Consider the following 20384-nt stretch of genomic DNA (forward strand, 5'->3'; position numbering starts at 1 on the left):
CAGTTGATCTGTTCCTGAGAGCAATTTCCATTAAAGCACCTATATTATATGAAAGCCTGATTGTTCAAAATTGGTTATTTGTGGGGATAGAAAACACATATGGGAGCCCCAAAAACAAAACAAAATAAATTGAAAAAGTTGAATTTTATGTTATAGGTCCTTTAATATATAAATGTCATGTAATGTTACAGTAGCGCAGGGGCTCTGTGACCCTATAGGGGTCCTCTGAGTTACTATAAATCTTTGTGTGATAGGAATGTTTTTTTTTGTCATGTCTGAAAATACCAGTGGTGGAAAGTAGCTAAGTACATTTACTTGAAGTACTGTACTTAAGTACACGTATTTCCACATTTTACGAAAATAGCAGATCTACAAGCTCACAATGCGTCACGATGCAACACATTGTGAGCATGTAGATTGGCTATTTTCAGAATATTTTGTATACATTTTGAACTTGTGAAGTGGGACATTCTGCAATATGAGTCCTTTTACTTTGGTACTTTTTGTTGCAGATAGTTTTGTACTTTTACTCAAGTACATTTTGAATGAACTGCAGTACTTCTACTTGTAACAGAGTATACGTTGCTGTAGTAAGTAAAATAGTCAAGAAAAACACCAAACCTGTGTGGCAAGATGTGTGATCTAGTTATTTTATATCAAGTTACCTTAATTGTTTAAAAAAACATGCATGAAACATTTGAGACAAAAGGCTGATCTCTGAACAAGAAGAGGTTGTTTTAGCGATGTAACTAGGCCTACACAAGAAACATAAGGGAGTCTTTAGGCTATATTTAATTTTAAGTGGTGCTGTACTGTACTGTACTGTACTGTACTGTACTGTACTGTACTGTACTGTACTGTACTGTACTGTACTGTACAAGCCCTCCTCCCTGGCCTGTGTGTGTCTTTGTAGGCTGTGCAACAGTGACACTTGGTGGTGAACAAACGCTATTTCCGTGCTCGGACACAGGGACACAGGGACAGACCCAGCCACACACATAGGTGACTATAGGAGTGGTTGTACCACTCTGTGGCTCTGTGCTCAATAATTGGTTCTGGGTGTCCCCTTGTGGCGAAATTGACAAAATAGTGTTTAGAAGTGGAATTGTAAGTGATGTAAGTGAAGATATGAGCAGACAAAATTGGAACTGGAACACTATAAAGATTAAGCTCATAAATAGCTGATTGGCTGAAATGTTGTCACCTACCTGAAAATGTATTTTTTGTTCAAGAGCTGGAGAGACATGGAGACCTCTGTTATTGAACAAACACTATAGCAACGATTACTATCAGAATATAGTGATTTAACCTTCTAAAAAATCTTTTTGTTTTAGCCAAAACATATCACTCTACCTTGAATTGAACACAATGTTCTTTAACCCCCCCAAACAACACAACAACAAGGTCAAAATTACAATAAGGGTCAGACTTTATTTGCCAAAATAGTACCGGCATGTAAGACCAATAATATTTGTATTAGGCTACAAAACTGACAAGATATGCTTTAACATTCCAAAACGGAAAGTCACTTCCAGAACATTTTCAAAATAAAAAGTATTAGTATTAGTAGTAGTATTAGTAGTATTAGTAGTATTAGTAGTCATTTTGTATACTTGTATAGTATAGTGACTATATAAAATGTTCCAGATGGAATCACATAATGGAATTTCCAATTGAGAAACTCCAAAGTATAATGCTTTTATGTCACTATAATCTCTAACAAACAAAAGAACATTGTGGATTGTGATGTAAAAGCCTGTAGAGAATAGAGATAGGCCATTATTAACAGTTAACTATACTATACATGTGGGTTAAAGTGGGTCAGGTCTAGTGGCCACTGCCCAGATGGTTTTGGTGCCCAGTTTCTAAATGTATAGGTGTCTGGTGAAGTATGTGTATAGGCCTAATATGTGTGTAGTGGGTTGAGCTTCACTGGTCGCCCCTAGCAACATAACGCCCTCATCACCAGGCTAACTAGAATGCACTCTGTCGAGCTGCCAACTTGCGCTTTGCACACATAAGTAGGCCATGTATGGCCTTTTGCGCAAGCAGAGCGTGCAGACCACTGCTGGTAGTCCTGTCTGGGTACGACAGCAGCAGAGAGCTATTGACCCTATACCAATTTTGAAATGTACTTTAGTTACGTCATCGAGAACAGTGTTCCCTCATTGGCCGGTGGAATATACCGACATACAGCCGATCGCTGTTCTTGGTCCCTGATTCGCCGATAGAATACACCGACACCGACATACATACGCAGCCGATCGCAGTACTTGCGCACTCTGCTTGCGCAAGTAATTAATAGGGAGCCGTCTAAATACATGTTTTAATTTTCTAACATGGCCTTCTTGCAGTGAAGTCTTCATTATATATATTATTTTACTCTGCCTTGAATTAAATAAAACAATTATTTTTAAATTGAAAACGCACGTCCCTGCTCTCTTTATTCAATCCTGTAGCTGGGTATTCAAGTGTATTGTGCATTATATGATATATTCATGGGTGAAACTAGTGGTAGCAAAGTAAGAGATAGACCATAGCCTAATTCAGGTCCAAATGTGCACGGGTCCTTGAAATGAAAATGGTTGAAAATCACTGCTAAAACCGTGAAAATCTTCTCTTATGGTTATGGGGGTCCTCTTTTCAAATGGGGGTCCGCGGGCTAGTGAGTGTCAATTTGGGGGTCCTTCACAAGAAAAAGTTTGGGAACCACTGCCCTAAAAAGCATCCCCCTGCTATAACAAGATTCAGTTTGTCATTAAACGTTAATATACAAGCTGTTGTTGGACTATATGGGTACCTATAAGTAGCGGGTATGAATATTATCATATTTAAGAAATGATATGTTCAATTATGTTACTGTACTTAAATTAATAATACTATTCATCCTCCTAAAACAGGCTATGATCATACTATCATGTATGCTTAATAGCCAATCACGGCACGACTGGCTGTTCCGACGAGCTATGGGAATCAGAGCCATTTGGCCCAAATAGGAATCAAGCACGGCCAGCTGATTGGTCTCTTAAAGTAGCCTATTCTCAACTCCTCCCAAACCAGAAGGCGACTCGGCGGCCAGCATCGCTTTCGGGCAACTTTATCTAAAGGTTTTGGAAATAATCTGTTTTATGCAAATCTACAGTTTATGCAAAGCTACACACACACATTGCATGTTGTGGGACTTTTATCTTCATAAAACATTTGTTTTTTAAGTACACGCAGCAGGTTCGACGAGACCCGAAGATGTTGAATCAAGTGAAAGACCGTTACGACGCCTTTCTGAATGAGAAAAACTTCGTGACAGATCTGTTAACAACGCTGGAACAGAAAACTGGAGTTCAGAAACAATACATTGCATCGGGTGAGTTAATTCTAAGCTAGCAAAGCGCGGATACAATATGTTTCATTTACTTTTACATATAGGACTTTTTACTTGTCTCTGACATGAGTTGTCATAGCCTTGGATTAGACGACACTGTCACGACTCACGACAGTCTTGTAACAAGGCTATAGAGTTGTCATAGTCCAGCCAGCCACGTTATGCAATATTCTGGATAGCCAGTAGTTCAGCACATTCTCCCCCCCACCAAGCTACAGTGGGTTATCTTGATTCTTGTTTACCATGTACAGTATGATTATGATAATTGTTCTTGCACACTAATTGTGGCAAATAAGTATAGTTGCAACAGAAGTAGGCTACTTTAGCAGACTCGCAGACTCCCGTTCTCTGTTGGTTTTATAACTGCCACTTTGCTGGCTCATTTTTATGACCCCATTGCTACTAATGTCAAAGTTCATAAGGATAGGCTATGCAGAAGACTGCAGTCACCTGCTGCTATATACTTTGACTATGCAGTGCACATCAGAATATTATGGATGATATAACTAGTTTGAGTTCCCTGTGCCAACAGCTGGTCTGTCTGCAGTGCATGGGTATATTTTTAACATGTCCTGAAATATATAGTGCAAAGCTCAAATGGAGGAAGATTCTAGAATGACTGGTGTGTGTGTCCCTTTCAGTGTAGTGCTTTTCATTGCTCTGTTAATATACATGACATGTGTATTACAGGCACAGCCAAGCTTCTTTTCTCAATGCCTTCTCATTATTTTCTTCAAGACTTGCTGGACTTGCTTCAACAGGCATTGGTGGCCTTCAAAACCATTGTTCTGGGATCATAATTTACCCACAATGTTGTGTTGCAATGTTGCCCACACCAGCACTGTTACCAATCTGTTTTCTTTTTCTTTTTTTTATTCAAATTTATGTGGAAGTTAAACACCAACTGTGATATTCTGTGGAATACCAGACGACTCGCCCCTTTACCAACTCGCCCCCGCGAAATGTGTTAATGTAGTTAACAGTTAATTTAGTATTTCCCTCCCTCTCTGAAATCTGAAATGATCTTGTATACAGATTTATTTGATTGTATAGTAGTCGATCTCTATAGTTCATTTAGGACCTTCTAGCAGTTAATTTTGTTTTTATTAAACACATTTCTTCCATGTAGCCCATGTTTTGTAATGGCATCATCATGCTATTATGCCCATGGATATACAGAGTGAACTTAACAATGATACATTAATATGATAATACCTTTTATATAATCACCAACATGAATTATGCTTGTTATTTACAGCTAGAGTAGTGGGGCGAGATGGAAAAGGGGCGTACCTGTTACCATTCTGTGATGTGTGTCCAGCTACATTGATCGTATCAGAAGATATTGAAAAATAATGCTTAACTTATGTGATTCCATCTGGAACATTTTTATAGTGTCATAGTCACTATATACTATACAAGTATACACAAAGACTATATAATACTAATTCTGGAAGTGACTTTCCGTTTCTGAATGGTTGATTTGTTGCTTTATTTGTCTTTGTACATGCTGGTATATATGTATTGTACATATTGTACTTCGATAGATTTAGCAAAAATACGATTGATATAATACCAAACCGTTTTGGTCACTTAATGTGAGGAGAAAGGGAGGCACTTTTCAAAGTCTGATTCAATAGCTTGTTAAGAATGGAAGAAGGTGTCTATTTCAGGGGTTTTCAACAGGTGGTCTGTGAAGGTACGTATTGTGGTCCCTGGCCATGCATTTAGTAATGTAGAAAAGTGAAGATTTTGTATTTTCTTCCACGGAACAGTGCACTAAACTTTTGTGTGCTGTTCCGTGGAAGTGTGTCAATGTTGTCAGTTACTGACAAGGGGTCAGTAACTGGGGGTCGGTAGTGCTGTCGCTTCACAGCTAGAAGGTCCTGGGTTGGATTCCCGCTGGGGACGCTGTGGGCGCTGGGGGCGTGTTCCCTCCTCTGCGTCATCAGTGCCCATACCCGAGGCGGGGTTGGCGAAAGGGCCTTTCTGTGTGGAGTTTGCATGTTCTCCCCGTAATGCTGGTCTCTAAACTACCTCCCCCTGGCCAGCTGGGGCGCCTGATGGAGGGGAAAGGAACTGGTCGGAATAACGTGTTCCTTCCACGCGCTACGTCCGGTCGGGGAAACTCTCCCCTGTCAGGTGAAAAGAAGCAGCTTGGACTCCTCATGCATAGAAGAAAGCATGAGGTCAGTCCGCTGCCCCCCAGGTTAGCAGAGGAAGTGTAGCGCCCAGGATTACATTAGATAATTGACACTGGGTGAAAAAATGGGTTACAAAATCGTGGGATAAAAATTTAGGAAAAAAAAAATGTTGTCAGTTACTGGGAAGTTAAGAAATTCCACGGAAAAGGTAGTTAGATAGAATCTCAAGAAGGGTAAGTGTACCAGCTTGCCTGATTGAGTCATTTTAGGGAAATGTGCCCAACTGCCCATATAATCACCACTGATAGAGCAGACATGACATGACATGATTAAATCATGTTATGTGTCTATCAGTACTGTGTATATCAGTTAACCGGCTGAGTTTAATGGATAAAGTAAGAAAGAAATAAGGGTAACCGTGTGTTACAGTCTACAGCCCTATTATGATTATTATTCAGTTCTGATTATTGTATTTGGTTTGATATGATATTTTGAGAGGCTATAATATTTTTTATTGTATTATGCTGCGTTGTATTTCTATTTAGTTGGAGCCCCATTGTCAACATGGGAGATAGTTTGAGTGTGGGATAGGATTAGTTAAATAATGCCTGGACTTGATATTGCAAATAGTATCGTGATCTAATTTCAATATTTGTATTAGGTATTAATTCAAATATCTTCTTAACATTTGGACTTTTGAAGAATCTCCGATCTGACCGATACAGCATGGGCATGTGGATATCCTGTTGTTCAGAACCACCGATCCAACAAATATGCCCATATATGGGAATGCCTATAGTATACAGAGTCATATTCTTGGGCATACTAGGGACACAGGTAAACAGTGGGCATAAAAAGAACATCACACTCGTGTGAAGTGAGGGGCGCTCTTATCATCATACACAGTGTTGGGCCGTAACAAGTTACTATTCATATATTACTGTAATATTATTGCTTTATCCAGTAAAGAGTAGTGTATTACTCTGCCAAAACATACTAATACCATGTTACTTTGTAAAAATCACACCCGTGAAGTGAGGGGCGCTAATATATTAACCCATTTTGGGCAGGAACCCATTTTGGTGTTAGCATTATGTTATGCTTTAGCTATTGAAAAATAGCAGATCTACAAGCTCATAGCGCACAACCGAGTGGCGCGCTACGAGCTTTTAGGTCTGCTATTTTTGAAAAATCGAAGAACCACTGACATAGAAACATAGCTTTTTCAGAAAACTGTCAGGATGTAGAAGACATTTTTAGAATCTGATCTCAGGTCAAAATGGGTTAAAGTCTAACTCATGTTGATTAGGTGATGTAATGGTGATCTAAAACAAACGGTGCCAACACAAACATTAAACGCCATTAACAAGAGACAATATGACGTAAACGACACATTATGACGTAAATCTTCCCTTTATAGTGCGTTGCAGTCCCGCCCCCTTTCATGACGACGCCAGGCCCAGGAAATTAATCCCAATTTTTCCCATAGACATTTCAAAAAGTATTTATTTAAAGACCTTTTAAGCGCCGTACGAAGTCAACTCGAGTCGTGACAAATCATGACAACAAACACTATTTTGGACCAAACAAATAATTACAAAGAAGAAAAACAACAAAAATGTGTTGTAACCTGCCGTTTTTTTCTACTTTCTAATTCTTTGTTTGGCCCAAAACATTGTGTTTATTGTCATGATTTGTCACGACAAGAGTTTGCTTTGTCCGCGGCGTAAACGTCTTTAAATAAATACTAAGTCTATGAGGAAAATGAACGGGGATTTCTTTTCCGGGTCTCTCGAGGGGGCGGGCGGGACTGCGACGCTCTATTGTCAATGCGTTTACTAAACAAACTTTGAACTAAAGACAAACATTAAACCTGTGTAAAAGAAGCTGACTAAACAGATTGTGTTGTTGTACATCCCTTTTTTGCGGGGATTTCTTATCCGGGTCTCTCGAGGGGGCGGGCGGGACTGCGACGCTCTATTGTCAATGCGTTTACTAAACAAACTTTGAACTAAAGACAAACATTAAACCTGTGTAAAAGAAGCTGACTAAACAGATTGTGTTGTTGTACATCCCTTTTTTGCGGGTGGGTGGAGGTGGTGGGTCAAAAGCAATATGTAAGATATTAGTATTTTTTAAGGAGTAATATGTAATAAGTAACATATTACACTCTTGAGTAATATTGCCCAACACAGATCGATTCACTCAGCCTGTGTCTTGGGAAAGGCCATGTATATTCATGGAGCATTGACCCAGATTGGACGAACTAATGACATCTACAAGTTGGACACCACAACAATGGTCTGGGCTTTAATTAACACCAGAGGAACTCCACCACCTGCTACATCGCATCACTCTGCTCTGCCACCATCATCGGGACAAAGATGTTTGCATTTGGGGGATGGTACTACAACACCATCAGAGTGTTTGACACAGAGACCAATCACTGGCTGAACACACCGTCTACACAGCTTCTTCCAGAACGCTCATTTCATTCAGCCTTTACCTACAATGGCTGTACATAATTGGTTGCTGGAAACCTATCCAGTGCTTCAATGTGGAGATTCAGTCCAGAGACCACCTCCTGGAAGAAGGTTGAGTACAAGGGGAAAGGCCCGTTTTCAAGAATGCTGTTGCATGGTGGGAGATCGTATAGGCTAGTCCTCTTTGGAGGAGACGACACATCGATCACCTGTATTTCTTAGACTTCAGTCCTATAGACTCAAGACATTATGCAATCTAGCAGTTATTCAGTACGGTCTGGAGCAGTCAGAACTCCCACACAACATCAGGTTGGAACTGGCAGCCATGACTAGCAACGGCAAATGAAGGAAAAAAACAGTAGGTTACTTATCAAGATCATGCAATGGAGCAAGTAGGCTCTACTGGAGCCTGGCTGCGATTAGGAATCGCGGAAGTGAAATTATGGTGCAGAAGCGAAAACATTGTGAAACTGACTTAAGTGGCCGGTTAAGACTTAGGAGACTTACGTGGCTGGTTAAGACTGAGGTTAGAGTTAGGGTTAGTAATAGTAATAGTCGGACAACGCTACCAACAGTCGGACAATGGCGGACAACAACATCTCCGCTCCAGTAGAGCCTACTGGCTCCATTAAATGGGCTTGATGAGTAACCTACTGGATGATATGGGTTGATAACACTCGAATCCACTACTAGCCTTATTGCCTCTGTCCTCAGCCCATCACTAGGCCTTATTGCCTATGTCCTCAGCCCTACTAGCCTTATTGCCTATGTCCTCAGCCCATCACTAGGCCTTATTGCCTATGTCCTCAGCCCATCACTAGGCCTTATTGCCTATGTCCTCAGCCCATCACTAGGCCGTATTGCCTATGTCCTCAGCCCATCACTAGGCCTTATTGCCTATGTCCTCAGCCCTACTAGCCTTATTGCCTATGTCATCAGCCCATCACTAGGCCTTATTGCCTATGTCCTCAGCCCATCACTAGCCTTATTGCCTATGTCCTCAGCCCTACTAGCCTTATTGCCTATGTCCTCAGCCCATCACTAGGCCTTATTGCCTATGTCCTCAGCCCATCACTAGGCCTTATTGCCTATGTCCTCAGCCCATCACTAGGCCGTATTGCCTATGTCCTCAGCCCATCACTAGGCCTTATTGCCTATGTCCTCAGCCCTACTAGCCTTATTGCCTATGTCATCAGCCCATCACTAGGCCTTATTGCCTATGTCCTCAGCCCATCACTAGCCTTATTGCCTATGTCCTCAGCCCATCACTAGCCTTATTGCCTATGTCCTCAGCCCATCACTAGCCTTATTGCCTATGTCCTCAGCCCATCACTAGCCTTATTGCCTATGTCCTCAGCCCATCACTAGGCCTTATTGCCTATGTCCTCAGCCCATCACTAGGCCTTATTGCCTATGTCCTCAGCCCATCACCTTATTGCCTATGTCCTCAGCCTACTAGCCTTATTGCCTATGTCCTCAGCCCATCACTAGGCCTAATACAGCCTTATTGCCTATGTCCTCAGCCCATCAATAGGCCTAATACAGCCTTATTGCCTATGTCCTCAGCCCATCACTAGGCCTAATACAGCCTTATTGCCTATGTCCTCAGCCCATCACTAGGGCCTTATTGCCTATGTCCTCAGCCCATCACTAGGCCTAATACAGCCTTATTGCCTATGTCCTCAGCCCATCACTAGGGCCTTATTGCCTATGTCCTCAGCCCATCACTAGGGCCTTATTGCCTATGTCCTCAGCCCATCACTAGGCCTTATTGCCTATGTCCTCAGCCCATCACTAGGCCTTATTGCCTATGTCCTCAGCCCATCACTAGGCCTAATACAGCCTTATTGCCTATGTCCTTATTGCCTATGTCCTCAGCCCATCACTAGGGCCTTATTGCCTATGTCCTCAGCCCTACTAGCCTTATTGCCTATGTCCTCAGCCCATCACTAGGCCTTATTGCCTATGTCCTCAGCCCATCACTAGGCCTTATTGCCTATGTCCTCAGCCCATCACTAGGCCTAATACAGCCTTATTGCCTATGTCCTTATTGCCTATGTCCTTATTGCCTATGTCCTCAGCCCATCACTAGGCCTAATACATTTTTGCACCGGTACCTAGTATGACAGTTACTGTATGAAAGGTGTAAGGTCAACAACAATGGAAACTTGTATTGTTGATTGATTTTACCATGCAATTAAATATATCCAATAGTGGCAAACATGTCAATATTGTGCATCCCATTCCCTACTGTAAGTGTACATTTCAGTGACCTGATTTTCAATGTTCATATATTCTCAGTTGGGCTTGCTTGTACTGTTTCAAAAAGTGAATCTTTTATCAGTTTTCTCCTGTCCTAGGTTACTAACTCTCAAATGTATGCTGATATCATGTGATAGTAGTCATGGTGATTCACATTTTATGAAGCCAAGGCCTGCGTTACATTAAGTACCTAGGGTATACTACTATACTCAAAAGTAACCCATGTGATAATTGTTCCACTACTACCATACTCTTTATGTCTTTATACTGTTTATGTCCTGGGAACCGTTGTTTTGAAGTCCAATTGTGTCATAGCTGGAGAATGTTTTGAGAGGGTATAGCCAGAATGGCTAGTACATGTTGAGATGTGTGCCTTTCATTTGATAGGTTGTTAAAAAGGGTTGTATTTAAAAAGCCTCAGATGATGATTTCCCTATGCAAACAGTTTCCCTTCAGTGTCAGGTTCTGTCGACAGCTGTTTGTGTATGCCCACATCCTGTCCTACCAGTTCCTCTGTCACCATTGGTGAACGATTTCACATAATAATTTGAATATGAAAGCAGATGAGATTGAAAGGGCCATGTTAGATACTTGCTGCATGAGTGCTGCGCAGCTGTATTTTACTTTTGTGCTTTTGTGTGTAAATAGTGTGAAATAGCTGGAAGACTTTGGTCATGCAGACTTTTTCAAAATCTCTGCATATTACCATTGTTTTAATGTTACCCCCTCTCCCGTTTCACCTACAGTATATCTCCCGTTCATAACAGAAGTGGATTTTTAATGAAAATTAAATGAATAAGACATCTGGTTAGGCTGTTTTCAAGGAACTGGCAAGTAGCGCTAATATTGTTAGACTCTATACCTGACCTGTAGGTGTATTATCAAGGTTTGGAATGGATGGATCTGTGGCCGTAGCCATAGGTGACCATATGGTAACCATAGGTTCTGTTGGACTCAGTAACCATAGGTTCTGTTGGACTCAGTAACCACAGGTTCTGTTGGACTCAGTAACCACAGGTTCTGTTGGACTCAGTAACCACAGGGTCTTATAGCCATACTGTAGGTTCTGTTGTGGGGTAGCCATAGGCTGGACCTTTACTCTCTTGCCTCCCTCAAGGTTTATGCTGAATAGCCAATATGTGGAATGTTTCACTTACTTGATGTCTACGCAAGAATATTTCACATGACCACACTATACAGTAGCTATAGGAATTTCCATGCAGCATATACACAGGGAATTCTTTTAACAATTTAAGTTAAATTACCACAATGATGTTAAATAAGGCTATCTCGGAAGAATGTATGCCGTTAATCACCTCCAGCCAATGAATTTGAATATCAGTGTATGAGTTTGTCTTGTAGTTCACCTCCTTATGCTCCTAACTTACTCTGTAACCTGACATCCTGTTCTCTGACATGCTCTAATGCAGTAGATCTCGACTGATTGATTGATGATTGATTGATTGATAGTAGTTCTTTATTGACAAATATCAAATTATTACATACATAAAATATGTCTGTGTGCAGCCTCACTAAATAGTCAAAAGGATAAATGCACTTGTGGTACTTTGAGATTGTGTGTGTGCATCGTGCGTATTAGTGAATCCATGAGCACATGCCTAAATTCATATCTGTGTGTGCATGTGCATTATGTGTGGTTGGGGGTGATAGTAGCTGGAGAAAGCAGAAGTAACATACAACTGTTAAGCTTACCCTGTTGATCAAGATCAACCAAGCTATTAATTAACAACTAAAGCAAACACAATGGGATTTTAGAGCTCTTGTGTCAGGGAGTACTGTTTTTATTTTAACCTTGTAGTCAGAGACTACAGCTGGGAATTTGTGGGAAACCAATAGTGTTAACTGCCAAGTAGTCTGACACAAACTATGTTTCAGTCAGAACAACTCATGAATGGATTAAATATATATTTATTGAATATAAAATTAGCAATATATTTATTATGGTTTGGCGATGAATTGGATCTGCTTTTTAGGTACTCTGATCAAGCGCATCAGTCCCAAACATAGGGACTCCGAATCCCCCGTACCTAAACAGCTGATCCAAAACGACAGGTGGTAGCTGGGGTGGAGGAGGTTGAGCAGCAAAGGTTTAAGCAGTATGTATCAGTGTGCAGCAGCAAGCAAGCAAGCAGGATGAGCAGTGCAAACTTCCAGTTTAAATAGCCGGTATGAAGATGGAATCACTGTGTGATTGGATGAAGTGAATCATGTGAATGAGAATGTGATGCTGAGGTGGCCCAATAAACGGCCGGCAGCAACTGCACTAAGTTTCCTGACTGAATTTGCTTTGCGCATGTCTGTGACAGGCACGACGCTCATATGTCAAATATGGAGAATGAATGCCATTGTTCCTCCCTCTCTTTTGACACTGACATGGTTCCTCTTTTTGATTTTTTCCTTTCTGTTTCTAGCTATTGTGACTCTCATTGGGCTGTATCTTCTCTTTGGGTATGGAGCGTCACTCCTCTGCAACCTAATTGGCTTCGTCTATCCAGCCTACTACTCGTATGTATAAATTATTTTTATATTTGGTTTGATAAAAGCGTCTTTTCTTTTGATTTAGCAGCAATGTTTTTATTTGCAAGGTCAAAATAAGTAAGTTGCACTTGCAAAGATGACAAATTCACAGATTGTGGACTGTTTGAACACAATCACAACAGCCAGTGATGGGACTACACAGCTGTGGCTAAAATAAAACGTTTTTTGAGGGGCCGCTAGCCCCTCCTATGCACAGCTTTGCCTGTTTGTGTGAACACAAACACGATGATTTGATTGGCTGATCACCCCATAGCAATGATTTGATTGGCTGAGCAAAGTACATATTGAGGATAAAAAGTAAGGGCAGAAAAGTGAAGATGCCAAAAGTGATTGGCCGGAATGACATTTGTGATGATTTGATTGGCTGAGCACGGAATGTGATGTAGCTGCCCCTCCAGGGACGAATAGTTTTCATAATCCTCATGGGGGCCCGTTCCGCCCCCACAGACTCTACGTCACTGTGCCCCTCACTTCACACAAGTGTGATTTCTTTCATATCACAATTTCTGTTGTATAACACCATATGTTGAGTCTTTTCATGAAACATTTAGTGCTACTATTTAAAAATGTATAGTGTTGCTTTCTCTCTAGAATAGATGGATGGTTGACACCATCCACTGTCTTACACCTTCCGTCTTTGCAGTCGCGGAAATAAATTGTCTACTGTAAATCAAATTTATCAAAGCATATAAAGCTTACTGCCTAGCGGGAATTTAAATGTCAAAACAGCGATTTTAAAGATATTTTAAAACATATCTTGGAGAATAGAAATGACAAACGATGACAGCTTCCTTTGTACCACTTGTCTGGCTTGAGAAACTAATTATTGCTAGTCTGCTGCTGTAGCACTGCTGCAACACTAGATGGCAGTGTTGAGCATATATTTAAAATGTTTCTCTCACATTCACTTTGTGAAACAGAAGTAACATTGATGATGAGTCATGACTAAGTAAGTGAAGGTTTACATTGAAAATTGCTTTGCAAATTAAGCACTAAACAATCTATTAACAATTGGCACCGGAAACACAAAGGAGGACATGAAGTGATACTAGTAGAAAAACACAATCATCCACCACAAGTTACATTTTTGAAGAGGCACACAGCCTTCTGTGTACAGTGACCTACAGCGTTGCTACGGCGACAGCTTGACAGAAGTATAATTGAGGCTGATCTCTTGTACACTCAGCATCAAGGCCATTGAGAGCATCAAGAAGGAGGATGACACACAGTGGTTGACATACTGGGTGGTGTATGGCGTCTTCAGCATCGTGGAACACTTTTCTGACATCTTCCTCTCCTGGTGCCCCTTCTACTATGCTGGCAAGGTACAGTACATCTTCCTCTCCTGGTGCCCCTTCTACTCAAGCCCCCAGAAGGGCTGGCCAATGTTGAAGCTGCCACGACCTACTGGCCAAAAGTGGAACTGAAGCACATTCATGGAGGTGGACGGACGTTCAGTGACGTCATGTGCCTAACGTGCGTCAATCCTGACCTCAAATTTGAGACCGCTCTCGACTTGAATGGTACTTCCGGCAGTCTTCCGGGTGCTTCAAAACGCCACTGAGCAACTTCCATTGTAAATGAATAGCAGGGGGCGGGGCTGTCGCTCCCGGTCCTCAGTCTAGACTTTATAACTCTATGCTTCTACTATATGCTGGCAAGGTACAGTTCACGGAGGAAAGAACCAGGTTTGTTGTTGTTCAGTTCCAGTGGTGGAAAAAATACTCAATTGTTTTACTTAAGTAAAAGTATCAATACTGCAACGTAGAACTACTCCAGTAAAAGTCCGGAATGTACTTGAGTAAAAGTACAAGTAAAAGTATTGGCATCAAAATGTACCTAAAGTATCAACAGTGTTGTCCCATTTCAAGTTTTCAAACGTATACAAATATTGTGACAAAATAGCAGATCTACAAGCTCACAATGCGTCGTAGATCGGCTATTTTCAAATGCATTTTTTGATGGAGGGGGTCAGGGCATTCCACGCTTGGGTGTCAAAAATTGTACTTAAGGACAGTACTTAAGTAAATGTTACTTTCCACCACTGTTCAGTAGTGTTCAGCTCCCTTTCCAACTTTATTGAATTTCGTTCCCCCTCCGTCTTCTCAGTGTATGTTCCTGCTGTGGTGCATGGCTCCAGTGTCATGGAATGGCTCGGCCATTATATACGCACGTGTGGTGAGACCTTTCTTCCTGAAGCACCAGGCCACCATGGATAGCGTGGTGCATGATTTGGCTGGGAAGGCCAAGGGCATCGCAGAGAATGTCACCAAAGAGGGTGAGACACTGAGACACACACACACTCACACACACACAAAACCAAACATATTTATATACCGGATAATGGATATATATCTCTTTTACCCAGTGCTTAATTTGTAAATGATTAGGTGCCGGAGTGCATGTGCGTGCGTGCTTCACGCGCATGTGCACGCGCAAAATTCGTTTTTTTGAGGGCCGCTAGCCCTTCCTATATTCAGCTATTAGTGTAGATTTTCGTCTTACACAAACATTAAATTCTCATTGACAATGAATGGAGAATTTACGTCATATATGGACGAGCAAATCGGCTATTTTCATCCTACACAAAGACAATGAATGGAGAATTTACGTCTGAGCAAATCGACTTAGTGTCTATTTTTGCCCTACACAAACATTAAATTCCCATTGACAATGAATGGAGAATTTTACGTCATAGTGTCTGAGCAAATAGGCATAGTGCCCCTCACTTCACACAGGTGTGATTTCTTTGTATTATTATTATCTTTTTGACCTAAATTTAACACAACCAACAGCCAGTGACGGATTGGCTGTTGGAACACAATAGAGTACAGGCATAGCATTTGCAGCAGCAGTTTGCACACTGCACAGGCCATAAGAACACACTACACTAGTATAGGCATCTATTTCTTTATTTGGCCACACCAAAGCAATCAGATATAGATTGATATTGATATGTCTGAGCCATGCTGTAAAGTCGAGTTTCATGCTGTAAAGTCGGTCAGCAATTTCATGATGGCAATGTTGAACAGTCAGTTCTGTTCATAACTCACCATTTGATTTGTTTTGAAAACAAAACGGGAAAGCGCATGCTGTCCCCAAAGGCTAAACTCCAAGTAGCAGTTAAACTATTGCTTCATCTAAGACTTAGAACATATACTTAGATTCTAAGTATATGTTCCATTCCTTCCATATGCAACGACAAAGTCGACAAGAGAGATTAACTTGTTTTGCTTGTGTTATGCACCGTCATAACACAGGCTTGAGGATGTGTCAAGGGGGGGGGGGGGGTCCCATAGCACCCCTATTTCCTCTGAAAGTGGGCGCGCATTTCAAAATAAGGGTGTTTTTTTGTTTGTACTTGCTATGACCAGGAAGAAGCCTAGTTGACTTGAAAATGAAACTAAAAATAATAATACCGACATATTGTATATTGTATGTGCATTTGGGGTGGCGGTACGCCCCCTAGAGGTACCGGAGTCCATCTATAGGTAGCAGAGCGCAGGAGGGAGACAAGCTCCGGCACAAATTAAGCACTGCTATTTGTATTATGACCTTCATACTGCTTTCTGATAATAACGGTCTTCCGTCCTTGTTTTTGTTCCCTGTCAAGCTGCCAATCTGGCTTTCAACCACGACAAGAACCAGTGATGGACAGATGGAGGTTATGTGTGAGTGTTTGTCACCTGTGTGTCTGATATTTTGCATACTGTTGTACGTATGAGTGTTTACTGTTTACGTAGTGTTTGTATGTTGCATAATGTATGTGTATGTGTCAACGATGATCAGCCCTGTCATGTTATTAAACTAACTAAACATGATAAATATTATCTCTACGTCAGACACTGGCAGGGTCACTGTCACTGCAACAGTGTTCTGTGTAATACGATCTCATCTCATTGAATGTGTTCACTTTAATCTGAGCCATTTTGTCTACCATCCCCCCTACACTCCAATTCTCACCATCATTTGCACTAACTGACAAAAACTGCTTAAAAGCATGTTGGGAGAAACGCTGATTGTGCACCTTTTTTATTTAAAATGTTCAGCAAGACTGGGGATAGTGGAATGAGTGGTCAGGCAAGCATTCAAATTAACAAAACGTATTTCTGAACCATTTTTACCAGTTCTAGCGTAACTGTTGAATTGATAGAAACAAGAAATGAATTACAGGTTGTCTTAACACTCAAACCCAAGAGTTAACCATGCCTTTTGTTTAGTGGGTGAGCTCATGTGCCACAGGTTTCTTTGCCCCACTGTGCTCTTACACAGATTTCAGGTTTTTGTTTTTGTACAGTCTTAATTTTCATCTTCATTCATTTTCATTTTTTCATTTTTTCATTTTCATTCATTTTTGATGAATTGAACATTGTGGACCCTATTGGAAACAAGTGTAATGCTTAATTGGGTCGTCCACTCACAGTTAACAGCCTTTGTATTGAGTTTGTGCTTGAAATGTACTGTAATTCTGCAAACTGTTAATACATTTTTCAATCAATCAATCAATCTCATATAGTTGTGAAGGAATAAAACTTGCAATCTGGATTAATATAAGGACTGATGCCTTTTTGCTTTACCTTTGTTGTCTATATATTTTGCTTCCTACAGTAAACAGTACAATCCTCATTGTAACAATTGAGTTTGTAAATGGAACTGAATGGACCTGTAATGTATAGTAATCGTCCATAATTGTATGGTGCTGCACTGCCACAAGTGTCAATCTTCACAATGAGGGAAATGTGATTTTTATTGGGTCTAACTTACTGTATATGTACCAGTGGTCCCCCAATTCTTTCCATAGCTGTTGCAGGAAGGGACATGATTAATGCAGATGGACAACCGACAACCCCATTGTTGTCACAAAGGCCAAATTAACTTTTGATGAAATTTCTGTATTTTTGCGGCAATATTAATGTATGCCTAAATCAAATCACCTTTGTAAAATGAATAAATTATCACTCACCCTAGCCCATACAGAAGTTGCACATGCAATCATTAAGAAATGTGCTTCACTTGTTTTTTGTTCCATCATTTGTTTTAGATATATTTTGTAGGCCTAGCTAGCCTATACTACCTTTCTTTTTAAGTGTCATTTTTTCATAGGATGGATATAGTTCATACATGAATTCATGTATTTTTCATATCACAAAAATCAATCAGTGGCTGTGCATCACAAATTCTAAATGAATGTCGTCCACCTCGACTAACGTACTCGACCTGTGTTCTATAGCCTATGTTGACTGGTATTCAGAGAGCTGTGTTCTATAGCCTACGTTGACTGGTATTCAGAGACCTGTGTTCTATAGCCTACGTTGACTGGTATTCAGAGAGCTTAACCACCCATGCTAGTATCAGCATTTAGCTCTGCGTTCACGCTTCAGGGGCTCTCAACTGGAGCCCTTTTATATCCGTGCACTGGATAATGTACGAGAAAATGGTGGATGGAGACAGGCGACGGTCACATACCGCCACGAGGGGAGGTAGGCACCCATCTGGAAATGGTTGGTGTGATGATCTGTCTGTTGAGCGTTTGTTTTGTCCCCTTCAGCTGCCGATGGAAGTCGAGAATCATTGATTCAACAGAAATGGGCCAGAGAAACCAATTATTGCTCTGTGTGTGTGTGTGTGTGTGTGTGTGTGTGTGTGTGTGTGTGTGTGTGTGCCGTGTGTGTGTGTGTGTGTGTGTGTGTGTGTGTGTGTGTGTGTGCCGTGTGTGTGTGTGTGTGTGTGTGTGTGTGTGTGTGTGTGTGTGTGCCGTGTGTGTGTGCCGTGTGTGTGTGTGTGTGTGTGTGTGTGTGTGTGTGTGTGTGTGTGTGTGTGTGTGTGTGCCGTGTGTGTGTGTGTGCCGTGTGTCCGTGCATGCCAAGGCCTTATAGGACAGTCTGAAATGGCTGCAGATGGCAAGGTTTTCAATTCAATTCAATTTTATTAGAGTGTCAAATCACAACAAGTTGTCTGAAGACACTTTACAACCAACAAAGACCCACCCAGAGCAAGCAATATAAGACAATGGTAACGAAAAACTCCCCTTTAGGAAGAAACGTCAGGCAGAACCCGACTCTAGGGTGGGCGGCCATCTGCCTCGACCGTGTCGGGGGAGAGGGGGGGGGGGGGGGGGGGGGGTAGAGGGGAAACAAAGAGCTGCATAGTGTGGCCCCTGCAGAGGAACATCGAGGATGAGGACGGAGCAAAATTAAGACACACACTGGGTCATATTATAGGCAATAGAAAACCTTCATCCACCCCAGCCTTATATGCAGTTGTAAGTAGGCTATGCACATGCAGGCTATATATACAGTATACCCCATATCAGTGATGCCTCCAGCCTGCCTGGATTTATTTGCATAATTGCAAGATTGCAAATTCTTCTCTGGATTAATAGCCCTTAACTCATGCATGGGTCATCATGAACTCGAACATAATAGTGACCTTTAACCATGATGGTCAATATTTTGTCCACTTTCTCAGACTGAGACTTAATTATGATTTATGCAGGCGTATATTTTCTGCAAACCCAAAGAGCATTATTCAGGGTCAATGATCCCGATTTCTTATTTCCACTAGACAGAAGGGGGGGGGGGGGGGGGGGGGGGGGGGAATCAATACTACTTCTAATCATGCTGTCAGGTTGCCTAACCATCAGCACTGTTTGCAATTCTGCAGTTCTCCATCTCACAGACAGGGGAAGGCAACGCCAACGAGGATGGCTGGTGAGTCCAGACAGTGTTATATGTATACGGGTGAGTCATACCATGAATCCGTCATATATAGGCCTACAAACAAATAGGATAGGCTACGCCATTTTCAAGGTGGGTGGATACATAAACTATAGGCCTACTCAAAAGCACAGTGCACAGCGCACACACTGCAGCAGCTGCGCTTAAGTGAAATCAAAGGAGTCAGTTTAATTATTTCAGAGTGTAGAGTCTGTGTCTTGTCTCTTCTGCCCACCCTTCAAATCATTGATTTTTCCCTCCCCTCTAGCTGTTTCTCTCTGAATTGTAGATTCATTGATTTGACCCTGCCTGGAATGCTGTATAGCCGGGTAGCCCAATGGCTTCTATGGTTTGATTAGACGCTCTCCATGGTGCTGAATGTTAGCCTGCACTGCTGTCCGTGGACGGTGCTGATTTGGAGACCCAAAAGTGTTGGGTCAAAACACAAAAAAAACAACATTGGCAAGTGATTATTTGCAAGACCTGTTATTAAACGAATAATTGATATAGTCTTTAGTATTTTTATTTTTTACATTTAAGTGTGTATAGGCTAAATGTTGCCCTTCCTTGACGTGTTCATCATGCAGGCAAATCCCCAGGCGGGGGTGTGGTTAAAAGATCGACGAAATCCAGTGGAAATGAAAAGTGCTCTTAGGTTACATTTGTATTTCATTTGACCAGCCTTGTAGAATACCGTGTGTGATTTCTTCCTGAGATAATCAATATTTGCTTCCACTGTTCTTTCACATACGGCGCCACAAATCCTATTTCTGTTCGAGGCCTAAAGCAGGCTACCTGTGATGTAACACCATATAGTCCTATATGATAACATCATTATATA

General features: G+C 41.4%; 1 protein-coding gene across 1 annotated transcript; it reads left to right on the plus strand.

Annotated features, from left to right (window-relative positions):
• Window positions 1-3063: 3063 nt before the first annotated feature.
• LOC306942083 (receptor expression-enhancing protein 6) lies at window positions 3064-17453 on the plus strand. The gene is made up of 5 exons (XM_079527784.1): window positions 3064-3361; window positions 12701-12794; window positions 14014-14152; window positions 14937-15105; window positions 16441-17453. The coding sequence occupies exons 1-5, from the start codon at window positions 3244-3246 to the stop codon at window positions 16476-16478; spliced, it is 558 nt and encodes a 185-aa protein (XP_079383910.1). The 5' UTR covers window positions 3064-3243; the 3' UTR covers window positions 16479-17453.
• Window positions 17454-20384: the final 2931 nt, after the last annotated feature.

Source organism: Electrona antarctica, assembly GCF_951216825.1.
Source record: "Electrona antarctica genome assembly, chromosome: 18".
NCBI lineage: Eukaryota > Metazoa > Chordata > Actinopteri > Myctophiformes > Myctophidae > Electrona > Electrona antarctica.